At 39.0% G+C, this 13,733-nt stretch overlaps 1 protein-coding gene across 1 annotated transcript in view; it reads left to right on the top strand.

The window, feature by feature from the left end:
- The window catches only part of PREP (prolyl endopeptidase), a 99,142-nt gene that overhangs the window by 40,850 nt on the left and 44,559 nt on the right, over nucleotides 1-13,733 (top strand). The window contains exon 8 of the mRNA XM_086745260.1: nucleotides 6,266-6,457. Coding sequence (XP_086601386.1) covers nucleotides 6,266-6,457 — 192 coding nt within the window. The remainder of the gene's footprint in view (nucleotides 1-6,265; nucleotides 6,458-13,733) is intronic.

Genomic DNA, 13,733 nt, shown 5'->3' with positions numbered 1-13,733 from the left:
TTCAGAGACAAATATGTTATATGCTTATTTTCCTGTGCCTCCCTGAAAAATCAATTTGCAGTAAAATCTAAGAGTTAAAGAAATCATTCTCTCTCCTGAGTAGAAGTTTACTTGCTTAATGCATGTACCATAATGACATTTGGTGTGACTCTTTTGAGTAGAAAGCCTGTCCCATCGTTATGAGCCAAACCTCTTGGTTCACTACCTGAGCATTCTCAGCACTTCCCTGTTTCCAGAAAAAAAAACTGTGTCTTACAAAAAATGTAACTGTCAAGTTAGAACGGAATATAAATTTATGGAGATTAACATTTATCTCTTCACCTGATAATTGACTGCTAGAGTACATGAAAAAGAGCCGAATGAGAGTATTTACCTTGTGAATATTTCTTCTCACAATATCAGATTTAAAAAATACCATTAGTTGATCACTAAGCCCTATCTCTCCAGCTGGCACAGTCGAGAGGTTATTTGCCACGACTGGGTTGTTTGGCCTTTCCATGAAATATGAAATATGGAAGTAAGTAATGAGAACACTTTGTGAACTGATGAACAGTGACTCTCAGCCACTCTATCCTTTCTGTCTGAAAGCGGGTTGATAACAGGCTTTCTGTGATCATTCTTGCTGTTATAATCAGTTTCTTCAAATTAGATTTTCCTTCTCCTGTAGTTGTCATTCAGCTACAAACCTGCTTCATCGTATAGAGATCTCTCAGCAGACCAGTGAATGTGTTGCTATGTTCAGAGGCCAGTTCAAAATGGAGGGCTTAATCTGTAGTGCTTACTGACACAATTTCCCTTTTGATCTTGTATGGATCAAAGAATTTTATTTAAAAATTCTGTTTGTACACTCTATGTTGCTTTTGTTCTAAACATTGCAGAAGAAGGGCCAGCTCTGTAGGATAATGATTTTCTGTATGTGGCATGGCTTTATTGTCCATCGAATAAAGGTTGTAAATCCTGTACCTGCAGTTCCTATTGTAATCAATTGTTTGGTTATAGATAACTGGCTCGTATATAGGCAAAAGCATCTATAGTTCTTGAGCAATGCATTTTAGTGGAAGGACTGTCAGAGAAGAGGATTAGGTTATAGCAGCTGTATACAGTAAACTGTTGTGATCTTCAAGTTCGTGCTTTTCCTGTGTATAATAAATCTGTCTCGTATGCATATGTGGATTAAACTGAAGTCTACAGTGGCTCTGGTGTTAAGGATAAGGGAGCTGGGACTACAAATGCCACTTCTCAGTGGCTCTACTCAAAGACAGACATTCTCAGAGGGCTGCTGGTAAAAGCTGCAAATCTCTCAAGATCCAGTGCTTCACCTTCCCCCTCCCCTCCTTTCTTTTATAGAAGAATGAGCTGAGTGCCCATCCTTTGCCTTGGTTTTGGAGGGATTTTTAAAGTCATAACTTATAGATATACTGTTCTTTTTGTTACTGAGACGCTATTCCGGTTTTGAGCCTGAAGCAAGAATCCTTCACCTGCCTCTAGATCATGGTAACCAACCTCCCACTCATGGGCCTTGCTGCCCTTTTAGCTGGAGTGCTTCAGAGGAGAGGAGGAACTGGTTTGCATGAACTGGTTGGGGGTCAACAGACCGTTCCTTTGTATTCCCATTCCTCTGTAGTTCCTCTCCTGGTTTGGTAACTGGATAGATGCGTGCACGCCATGTGATGCTGCACACATTGACTTTTGGTGGTCAGGTATGTAACCAGCAAGTTAGTATCCATCCAGTCATATAATCAGATGTGTGCGTGTACCTCAGGACATTTGGTAAGAATGGATGTGCTGACCACATGAGTTTTCAGTCGTGCGATGGAGAACGCATGCATGTGGTCTATGACCGGTCTAGAACCAGCATCTTTGCTCTGGCAGGAAGTCTGGACACCACTGCTCCCAATCATTCACTGATTTATATGCTTTCACCTTTTCTGTAATGTAAGGCGTAAGATATTTTCATAGGTAATTTTTATATGAAGACTATGGTTTAGGCCTTTCATCATTACTTCTGGTCTGTTTTGAACCTCTGTTTCCTGCATCTTGTCTAGCCTCTGGGAAGACTGCCAGTCATCCACTCCTGCAGAGCCCTTTCCAGATGCCTGTTGTCTTAGTGAAACTGCGTGGTTCATCTCTGTATTTCCTTAGCTATACGTACTTAACTAAGGCATCTGCTTTTTTGACTATGACTGTATATTCATCAATGCTGTCACTGACTTTCTCAGATCCCTTGGAAACTGGTGCATGTGATTTAGTGTTGCAGGAGGTTACCTGGGAGGCTTTGCATTGTCCCATACAGATTGTGTGTGGGTATCTTTATTATTCTTCCGGAAGTTAGAATGTGGGTCCTCCATGATCAAGTGTAGTTTCTTGTATCTGCACTTCATGCTAAACCACTTTTTTGCTTACTTCTGGTCACTGGAACGTCGTCTTCTGGTGCTTGAGTTAGAGCTCGCAGCCCAGCTCATTCAGCTCCTGTCAGAGTGTGCTGTTACACGTGTTCAGAGAATGTTCTGTAAGGAAATGAGTGCTTCTAGAGGCCCTCAGTACATAGTTCACCATGCTTTGGAGGTTTAACCAGTTACTGCAGAATGATCCATCCGAAATTCAAGCCAGGTGAAAGCTGCACACAGGTACCTTTCCTAGTATTCGGAGTCAAGCATGTAAACAAAAGAAAGACATGAAGAAAAAGAAGAGTTAATGCTTGATCTCCTTGCACAGAGTTTGAACTGGAAATGCATGTCTGTGTCTCTATAGAGACAGACTTGTAAGTGTATTCCTGACACTTACAGAAAGACGGAATCTTTGAATTATGCTTTACACTTCAAATTGTGTTCATTCAAGCAAGCTCTCCTCCTGGTGTAATGTGCTGTCTTTAGTAGAAATCTGCATTGTCCGTTCACCTAGGCATTTTTGGGTAGCAAAGGGAGCAGTTTTATGAGACAAACAGAGCTAGACTAAGCAGTTGCTGCCATGGAAAGGAGAGGTGTCCCATCTATATTCTCATGCTCCCAGATTACTGAACACTATGACCTCCTATTGTGTCAGTCAGCATCTTTACCCATCTGACCCTGTGGTTAGGTGATTCCACTCCCTAATCTGTCACAAGGGAAAAAAACCTGTAAAACAGAGATTAAATTACCTAACCTAGGAGAAAACTAATCAGCTTTACTATTCACTCGGGCAAATGCCAACCCAAGCATAAAGGTGGAGACATACTGATGGAGGAGGAGGGAAAAATGGGAGGGTGCAGTTTTGCTGCAGTCAAGCTTATCTTATGTCTCATTGCGGATGAAAAGTATTGTTGCTCCTCTTCAGTCTCTCTGCCACTGCCTTGTGCATGCTGGCTGCCTTGTACGCAGTGGCACTCCTCTTCCCAAGCAGTGAGCTGGTTCAGGAGGCGAAAGAGAACTTTATTCTGTGGCACAATTTTTTTTTTAGTCATTAAACTCATTGAACCAACTTGCTACTGGGGTGGATGAGCAAAACAAGCAGCAAGCTAGGAGTAATGTGATGAAGGACAAACTCCTCTGTGGCGATGATTAGGTGTTAGCTCAACTTGACAGCAAGGCCAGAGTGCTGGGCAGGGGGGCAATGCCATGCTAGTAAGCTGCATGGGCCTGCCCCTGACTTGTACTGCCACTGGCATGACCTGGGAATAAATGACTCTCCCCCCTTCCTCCGTCAGTTTTCAGCTATATTAGTGCCCAGTGAGCTGGCCATGCTGGTCACCAGGTTGTTATTCCTAGTCCAAAGGAGAGAGCTAAGCAGGGTGATCTAAGGCAATGCCAGAATATCCCTTTCAGTCATGGGCCTCAACTGGATCAACTACAACCAGCTGTAAAGAGCCATCCTCTTATGTCTGGTGTCTGTCTCGTTGCAAAGGGTTTCTTCCTCTTGTGGAAAAACTACAGCACGTACTCTGTACGGTAGCGATGTGCCTGATCTAACGGGCTCTTTCAGCTGCCTGTAATTGCCTTGTAACCACCAGAGTAGATATTGGTGTATTTAACCACTTCAGTGAGGCAATGGTTTAGAGGTAATTCATCTGCAATATTTGTCTTCTAAGGACTATATAACATCTACTTTAACGAGATGAATGCTCTTGATTTTGTAATAACAGCGTAGTGTATCCCCGTGGAATATAAACTCTCCTGCTGTTTTACTAGCTGTTCATTTGGGAGTGGATGAATGAGTTGCACGGCAGCAATGTAAATCCCCAATGTCACATTATTGTCCTTTTTCTTCACGGAATCCAACTTTTGTTGTAATCATGGAGACTACTGTTATTGTGCGCATTTACCATTTTAAAAGTGGGGTCTTTTCAGCAGTCTGGGAATTCCTTTTTATAAAGTTTTGTTCTTCTTTAGTAGGATGGTTTCATTCTGTCAGATACTGAAATACAAATGTTCCAATATTGTTATGGTGTTATACTGTAGTTAAATTTTTATTTACTAAAATACCTCTGCATGTGATAGATCCTAACAGTTTCACTGGTTGTGTATCAGAGTTCACTGTAGCCTGGATTTTTTGTTTTACTGGGCATCAAAGCAGGTTTTCTCTATAGAACTCTGAGCAACTGGAAGGACTTAGTAGGATTTTTCTTCAACATGAAATCTCTTGAGAAGGACAAAACTTTGGACCTCAGTGAAAATCAAGATTTAACGTTCAATTGATTCACTCAGAGACAGGATACTAAGTTGACTGGATTGTCTGGAAAGTTTGTATTACAGCAGTATGAAAAGTAGAATTTAATTGGCTAATCTATCATTTTGCATGAAGAGACAGGGAAGTTTTCCTTAAACGAAAACAGCAATTAAGAGAGACAAATTTTATGAATGTACTAGGCCTCACTATACTCCCTTGTTACATTTAATGGGTTTGAAATGACCTTAGCGATCTCACTGCTTCCTCAATTATTCCTTTCTTTTTTTAAACTTACAGTAATTACAGCTCAGCTATGATCTACTTCCATTATTCTACTCAGCTTTTAATATTATAAAATGAGCTGATGTGCTGTTTTATTGACACAAAGATTATAGAGTTTCATGAACAGATTTATGCCCAGTTTATTTGTTTATACTTAAAAGCAAAGACCAAAACTTTACTTATAGGAAAGAGGCAGAGAGTGGGCCAAATGTTATTTTAAAAGCTTTAATTTCACATACCAATAAGGATTCTGATTTTTCAGCATAGCTAATGGATAATGCTTATAATGGTAAGTTTGGCTGATAGGTTGGGTTGTAGATATAACAAGCATATTATATATCTGATCTAACTTTGCTGCTTTTTCTTTCTACTAGCCTCCAAACCTATTGCAAAACAGTAAAGTGTGGATAAAAAGTAGTGGAGTCTTTTAGTCCCAACTTCAGGTTGAGTCAATACTAAGGCTTGTGGTACAGAGTGAGTAAACTGAGGCAATTCACTTCTAATAGTGAGTGGATATTCTAGAAGGTTGATAGGGAAAATGCAATTTCATTCTTCGTAAACTCAGAAGTTAACATTTTAGTTAGCTTGATGGTGGCAAGCTTCTGCAGAACAACGCTTCAGGAATGTTGTTTCTGAATTGACAGGGAAATTCCTGATATTGAAGTTTATTGTACTCATTCGAATAGCATCACTTCTATTCTTTGGAAAGTTCCAGACTTTTAAGGAGGATAGAAAACTTTGCACTGTAAGAAAAAATAACTTTTTTTTTTTTCAGAAAGAAAATAAAAGTAATTTATTTTATAATTAAATAGTAATTTATAAATTATTAAAAATAAAATTGAGCTTGAAAGCTTGGTGCAGAGTCTTTTGACTCAGCTGTAATTCCCAATTTCAAGAAGTCTATGGAAGTGGGGGCTTGTGAACTCCGTTGACAAGAACCTGATGTGCTTGGCATTGTTGGGTCCAAGGCGGTCATTGTGCTAGAAGCACTTCTGTAGCAAACATCTGAGCTTTCCAGCAGCCCCTTAGGAAAGCTGATGAAATGCTAGACTTAGTTCTGTCAGTATGCTGCATATATTTTGCTAGTAATTCCTCAAAGCCTTAAAGTATGTTAATGTGTCCGTGAACTGGTATTTTTCCACTGGAACCTATTAATCTGGAGAATTCTTTGTAAGTCATAATACTCAGTACTTATTCAGCCCTTTCCATAGCTGTACCTCGCTGGTCACTGCCATTGTTTGAGAAGAAGCCTGCAGCAATTGTAAGGAAGACCTTGCCTTCAAGTGTTAAAAGGTTTTGTTTCAGGAGGTGAAGAATTTACTTTATATGTTTGATCTTGCAGGAATTCTTCAGTGGGTCAAGCTGATAGATAACTTTGAAGCTGAGTATGAGTATGTCACCAATGAGGGAACAGTGTTCACTTTCAAGACAAACCGCCATTCTCCAAATTACCGGTTAATCAACATTGACTTCAGTGACCCAGAGGAATCCAAATGGAAAGTTCTCGTCCCTGAACATGAAAGAGATGTTCTAGGTAAGAGTTCATGTCACTTTCTATTCTGCTTTTTTCAAAGTAATTCAGTAGTTAGTCTACTAAATGATCTTGTACAGACCTTTATTTTTTTTTCCTGTGTTTAAACTTTGTTTAGGATTTGTGATTAAAAGATTTGCTGAGGCTTAAAAGATCCAGGATCTGTTTCTGTCTCTCTCTCTCTCACGTCCTGTGTGGCCATAGTGGAGTTGCTTCATCTGTCCTTGTTTTAGTTCTGTGTTTGTAGGAAATGAGGGGAAGGTATTTTCCTGCTTCACATCAGCGTAGTAAACATTTACTAGACAGTCAGAGGTTACAGTAAGAGGGGCTTTGTAAGCAGAAAGTAGGGAAGAGCAAATCTGACAGTAGTGCAGCACACTATCAACAGCGTTGGTCAGAGTTTGAGACAGGATTTTCTTTTGTTCCTGGGATACAAGGGTTAGACAACACTTGAAAAAAGACCTCAAGAAAGCTGAAGGGCATGGAATTATCTAAGTATAAAAGCAAGTTCAAAACATAAATCTTTGGGTTTGATGTAATTAAAATGAAGGTGTATTTTTTTTTTAAATCCTATCATTTTTGAGAAATTCCATTAAGACTTAGAATTAGTTTCCAATAATACAGAAAAAACTCCTGAGCTGTTTTTGACAGATGTTTTGTGTACATTTAAGTAGTCAGTTCTCCATACAATACAAAATAAAATTATTATTTATCGAAGAAGCATAATATAGTTATTCAAAAATACTTTTTTTTTAATTAATCCATCTTTATACAAATTCAATCATGTTTGTTACTTTTTCAGTGAAGAGCTGCTTTGTAGAAGGAGTAGAATTCTCTGTGAGTGATTGATTTGTGTGTATTGAGTAAATTCTGTCTTTCCACACTAAAACAAACCTATTTGACTACTCTTTCAAATTCCTCTTAACATCTTGCTTTTCAAGACACCTTAAAAAAAAAAAAATCAATCTTAATTTCTGCCTGCATTTCACAATGTATCCCACATGATTTCTGCCACAGCGGAGATAAGGTATGTCCCCAGTGTGACATAAGTGGTGGCTCTGAGCATGCCCAGAATTGTAGTGACATTGCAAACAGCTGGGGTCTAGACTATTACAAGAATTTTCGTAAACACAGAAGTAGCAGAATAGAGCTTAGTGAGACACATACCTTTTTCTTATGATTGTGAACTCTTTGAATCGGGAACCACCTGCATCTTAAATCTCTCAGGTCCTAAGCAGAGAATAAGTAATAGGCGTAAGTGAAAAATTGTTTCCAAGTCTTAATTTCTGATTCTGTGCAAATTTGCCGACAGTCTGTGAAGCCATGCTTAAGTTATGAGGAACAGCAATTTATAAAGTGGAGCCAAGTTGAAGAATTGACTTGGAGATGGGGACTGTCCAAATGCAATGGGGCAGAAACACGTGATTGACGTGAAATGTGGTTACCGTGTGTGGATTTACCTGAGATGTGGTCTAGGCAGCTGAAGGAGCTTTGACCAGTGGCTGTATAAGCACTGGCTCTACAGTCCTTCCCAGTAAGAAAAAGGCCACATCTGCTCTTCACTACAGTGCATATTTGGCTCAACTCAATTTTGTTTTCATTTTAAAGGCAAAATTGTTCCGAGTTCATGTTTGTGCACATGAAAAAAAAATTTAATGCATGCAACACTCCTTTGATGGATTATACATGACAGCTTTGACTATACAAACATAACAAGAACTGCATTTAGAAAATTGAAAGTTCAGATATATGGGTTTGTTGAGGGCACTGGCCTTCAGACTGTAAACACAACAGGCATTTAGCACTTGAACACTTGAAGGCAAACATAATCTGTCATATAAAACCATCAGAGTGACTTTCAGGAGTCTATTGTGTGTCATTAAGCTTCTGCTGTATCTGAATGTGAAGCCGGAGTAGGCAATCATATGTTCACTTCTTTCTCTAGCTTTTTGGAGTGGTACGTAAAAATTGGATTAAGTTAACAAATTAAAGTGTCTCCATAAGAAGATGAGTTATAAATAGATCTTAGCACTACAGTAAACTAAGCTTAAATTGTTCAGTTGCTTCTTTGTGGCAGACACCTGCAAATTAGTGTTGTACCGTCAGCACCAAGATAAGGGAGTTCTATAAAGTTCAGAAGGTTGTAGCCCTGAATAAATAACCCGCTCATTCATTTGATTAAGTCAGCAAGCAAGCCAGTTTCTATGTCATGTTGTTTTAATCATTCCAAGATTTGGTTTAGAAAGACATAATTATAACAGAAGGCAGTTAATACTTCATTGTCTTGAAAACCTTGCAGTCAAGTGAATTCGATTTTGTATGATCCAGAGATGACAATGTAATGAAACGCCCTCTGAAAAAGCTAGGACAGCAGTGATTCAAAGGGCAAATGAGTTGCTGCTTGTCCAATTTTACATATGTGTGAGAGTGACACTTTACCCAGATGTAATTAGCTGTATTAGAATTTCTGTGTAAACATTACAGTTATTTGCACTCTAGTCACAGATGTTTTTTACTAGGACATGTAGATGCTTAGCTCAAAAGTCTCCTGCTCTGGTGTCGTCTGCTTTTGGTAGCCTTCTTAATTTCTATGTGTTAACTTAGATTCAGTTTTATAAAAGCTGCACCATGCACATACAGAAGTAGATTTATTTATGAATAATAAATTCAGGATTAAGAATTATGAAGCTCTGCCAGTGTCCATCAATGTCAAAAAGAAATTCCACAAAGTATCATAATGCATTCTTAGGGAAGATGCTATAGCCAATATAATCTAACCAAGAAATAAACATACGTGCCTACAACACGGTGTGAATGTCATTTGGTTTCTCCAACATATTCTTCAAGGTGGACTTTTTTATTGGCTTTTACCTTTTTGTTTTCAGTACTGTTTATAAATGAGCTACTTTGGGAAATACAGGGAAAAAACCCAAACATATTCCTGCAATCAGGGATTGTACACGCACCTCATTTTACAGCTCTCAGCAGGGATTTCACACAGAGTTGAGGTAAATTTAGATCTCTACTCTATGAGCTGAGCGGAAGAAATAAATGATAGCTATTTTAAAATTAAATTAAAGGAGGGGCGGCTCAGAACATACTGGAGCGTGATGGAGACTCATTCCTCTCTTTGGAGTTTGTTTATAAAGTGTTACTTTTATCAGGGAGTCTAAAATAGAACCATAGGAGAGATTCAGATGTAGCGTTGAATGAGTGGTTTAAATGAGCACATAGCTGCACGTGGGTGTGCGAATTAGTTAAAAGGTAACTGTGAAACCCTAAACACAGACTGATCATTACAGACACTGTGTCCCTGGTTGTAAGGCATAGGATAAATCTGCTGTCTTTAGAAGGTTAAATAATTAATTCTGAGAACAGTGACTCCACGCAAAAGTGTCCAATACTGGTGGTGCAGGGCAACTGCAGAGTAGCAGTTATATCCAGCCCTATATTTGCGGCAATGAAAAGGAAAACAGAATAGATCTCCTGAGTAAGGAGAACTAAGACATAGTCCTGAATGTGTCATAGATTATGTGAGTGATCTTGAGCAATTCCTTGAATCTCAGTTGATCATTTAACAAGCAAGGGCAAAGCTAGCAATGCTCCTTGTGCATATCTGCACATCTAAACTCAGTGCATGTAAAATGCTTCCCTTCCCTCAGCTAGAATGTGCACTCCAAGTAAAAAGTAGTAAATAGTATTTTTCTTCATACCTTTAACCTGCTAGCTAATTCATAAAAGCTTAAGAGTTTGGGGAGGGAAGTTACTGCAAATAAACTGTTGCCGTACTCTGGCACTGTGACACAGATTTCTAGCTGTGTTTTTACAAATTTTAATTCTAAAGCCAGATTTTGGGTCACTGTCCTATTCACGCCTGAAGTATAGCATGAAACTTAATTTGAAAAGTCCCAAGCATTCTCTCAGATTTTATTTAATTCTTTTGAATGTAGCTTAGACTGGAAAATACAGTGTGGAGACAAGATACTGAGCAACCACCCAGAATCATGAAATGCATTGTTGAGATAGGGTTATCTTTTGGCACTATAGTGAAACCAGGAGGGAAAGTTTGTAATGAATACCACGAAATAGTTGATCCTGAATGACAAAGATGTCCATGGGTGTGAGTAATCCCTCATGTGCATCCTGGTCATCAGGAAGCCTGTGTGCTCCGTTACCCTGTGGTGTTTTTCAGAGTAACTGTAGGCGGTTGGGAGTTTTGCTTGGGAAGCAATTGTGTGTCCTGTTTGTATGACTGTTCCGAGGAGCAGTCGTGTGACCTTCTGTGTGTAGCCCAGAGGAAGCACTCTGCGGAGATGGCTATTGCAGAAGTGTGGCAGAGAGGAGGAAATTGGCTGCAACACAAATGACTGATTGATAAGCTTCTACTCTGAAATGTGGAGGGGGTGGGGGGAACAAAACCCGGCATGTGGCTTAGCTCCAGTGTTTCCCACCAGCAAAAAAGCACCTCCTAGGTAGGATCTGGCCAAGCTAGATACAGTCCCTCCATCACTGGGGACATGGGGAAAGGATGTGGTCCAGATGTATGTCCCTGACTGAAAGTTTTATTCTGCTCCCCTAGTATGGCTTTTGTGGCTGTGTTTAACTCTGTTTACCATGGAAAACCTGCATCAGCCACAGATGACTAAGGCCTGTAGGTTAGTTAAGGAAGCACGGCTCCTGTTGTTTGTAGCTTCTGAAGAGTTTCCCCCCTCCGCCCCGTTTGTGTGTCTCATACTGAGGCAATGTGAGGTAGACAATTTTTGTTTTGTTGGAATTGGTTGGAGCTTTTCCATTAGCTTAAACATGGCAGGCTGTCACTGAGGATGGTGTCTCATAGAGAAGACATATGCCTTTTCATATGTTGTGAGGGCTTTTCAACATTTACTCACATGTTTCAGAATTATTCATGTTTTATTCTGTAAATTGCTAATACTTTGCTTGCAAGTCTACCCATAAGTAGCCTTGAGTGATATTTATGGGTCATTTTAATTGAGATCAGCATGGATCCTGTCTGTCAACAGAGACATTGAAGTTTATGGTCGCTGTCTGTAATGACCAAAGAAACCAAAATGACCTTCTAGGTCTATTTTCCAGCTGAAACTTTAACAGTCCATTAAAACATATTCATTATTGGTTGAGTGGACACACGAGCACGTTGTACAGCAAGTAACTCAGCAGTTTCTGCTGAAGGCTTATGGCCACCTAGCTCTTCTATCTTGGCATATTCTTCTCCATCAGCATTTCAGCCTGCATCTGTCAAAGCATGTTTGTACAGTTGGACACTTAACATGCTGTAGCTGCTGCTGCAGAAATGAAATGTCAGAAGTATCATAAGTAATTAGGGTTAGCGGTACAGATGTTTGGGTGAGGATTCAGCCTTTTTTGTTCCTGAAACTATTTCAAAATTTGTTCATAGCAACATTGTGGGTGCTAAGTTACTGGTATGCCTTTACTACAAATGAAAACTGTCACAATGAAAGAGCTTTTGGAAAGTAGCAGTGTATGAATTTCTGAAACGTTGAACTAGACCATTTGTTCTAGAGATGATTGAGCTCAGTTTTCTAGGCCTTATGAAGAAGTTTAATTCCTCTAGCCCAAATTTAGCTATTGAAGAATTGTGTGCAACCTATTGTAGTCATCAAGGTGGCCACTGTTGTCATCTGAGAGTAATGGGCAGTACCAAGGAGAATTCTTCACACCTGCTTTCAGTACCTCAGAGTGCCTCCAAGTATGTCCATCTCTGACGCCTGAGCCAAGAGACTCAGGCTGGAAAAGGCAACCTCTGCATGTTTATTGTTTAGTAAAATAAATCCTTTGCCTGATGCATATTCTAAGCAGTGGATTGTAAGCATGCTGTAGAACAATTGATGAATTTATGTGTAACTGTGAGAATAACTGCTCTGTTCATTGGTATTAACTGAAAATAAACCAACCTTATACATTTGGAGAGGTCTCGGATGGTTTGCTTTTCTAAAAAAACATTTGTGTGAGTGAAACTGCTCAGCGAGCAATTCACAGTATCCCAGAACAGGGTATCCAGAATAATTGGGTGAACGGTATTCTAAAGATGCTTATTTCTGCCCATTGTCTGTAAAGGGAGCCTACAGCACTGGTGTCAGGCTTAGCTTTTAGACATGCAAAGTTTGCAAGCACACAATCCTAAAAGCTTCCAGGAAGGAGAGGCATGCAGGACGCGTTCTGCAAAGCATGAGCAGAACCAAGGAGGCTGACCGCTGGTGCAACAATCTCGACAGTATTTCTGTTCTCAGTGCCGAGCATGGGAATAACAGAGACTCAGCTTGTAGCTTGCAGTCAAGAAATAGCTCTTGTTAATAATTCAGCATTGTTTTAGCTTGCTGTGTATATAAATGTTGGTTCTTACTGTCTTTTTTTTTCTTCTGTTCTTTCAAGTCTGCTTCAATGTTTTGCTCTGTTTTAATTTTTGCATTTCTTTGTAGCTTCAGTTACTGTAAGTTTGCGAGTCAGTTAGCAATGCACTGAAACCAGTTATAATACAGGTATTATACGTGGAAGCTGTATTCCTAAATCTCTTGGAATGTTTTAAAAGCATTTTGTGTTGTCTTCTCATCTGTTGTCTTCACCTTACTGAGAGCATCTAATCTGTAAACCAAAGGGGCAATGGAGAATTAATGTTGTTGCTTCCTAGGTAAATTCTTCACGAGCAGGAATCTTCTCCACATAAGCCAGCAGCCTTACCCCTGGGCAACTGAATCTTTTTAATAAAAGAATAATATATCTTCATAATATTTAAATCAAAATATTAACATACTTCGACTTTTAATGAAAACATCCATTAAACTGCAGTGCTTCATCAAATGATTAGTGAGGAATTAAGGATTATCATAATTTAATTTTAAAATAAAGATTGCTTAAGTAGTATTTTTCCTAAAGCAAAACTACTATTATATACATTTGAAGTTGATATGAGAGTGTCTATAATCCATTTTGTGAAACTAAGGTCAGGAAATTTTGAGAAAAAAACTTTTTTGACATTTTAATTACAAATGTTACTGAGAATACCAAAGTAGCTCATGGGATCTTGTACTTGTTGCAGAGCAGTTAATTCTACAGGCAAAAATGGTGTGTTACTGTAGGGATGCTATTTTTAAAAAAATCATATTTTGTGTTAATAAAGCAGTTGTACATGTGAATGTTGGCAGATTTGTGCAATGATAATGTAATAAATATTTTAAATGACTTCATATTCTCCTTGTTCATATAACCAAGAATGACTCTATATTTCAAACTCTGTAATTTG

This window comes from Chlamydotis macqueenii, chromosome 3 (genome assembly GCF_036417535.1).
Source record: "Chlamydotis macqueenii isolate bChlMac1 chromosome 3, bChlMac1.mat, whole genome shotgun sequence".
Taxonomy (NCBI): Eukaryota; Metazoa; Chordata; class Aves; order Otidiformes; family Otididae; genus Chlamydotis; species Chlamydotis macqueenii.
Note: the sequence above shows the minus strand (reverse complement) of the source record. Positions and strands in the feature narration are given on the sequence as shown.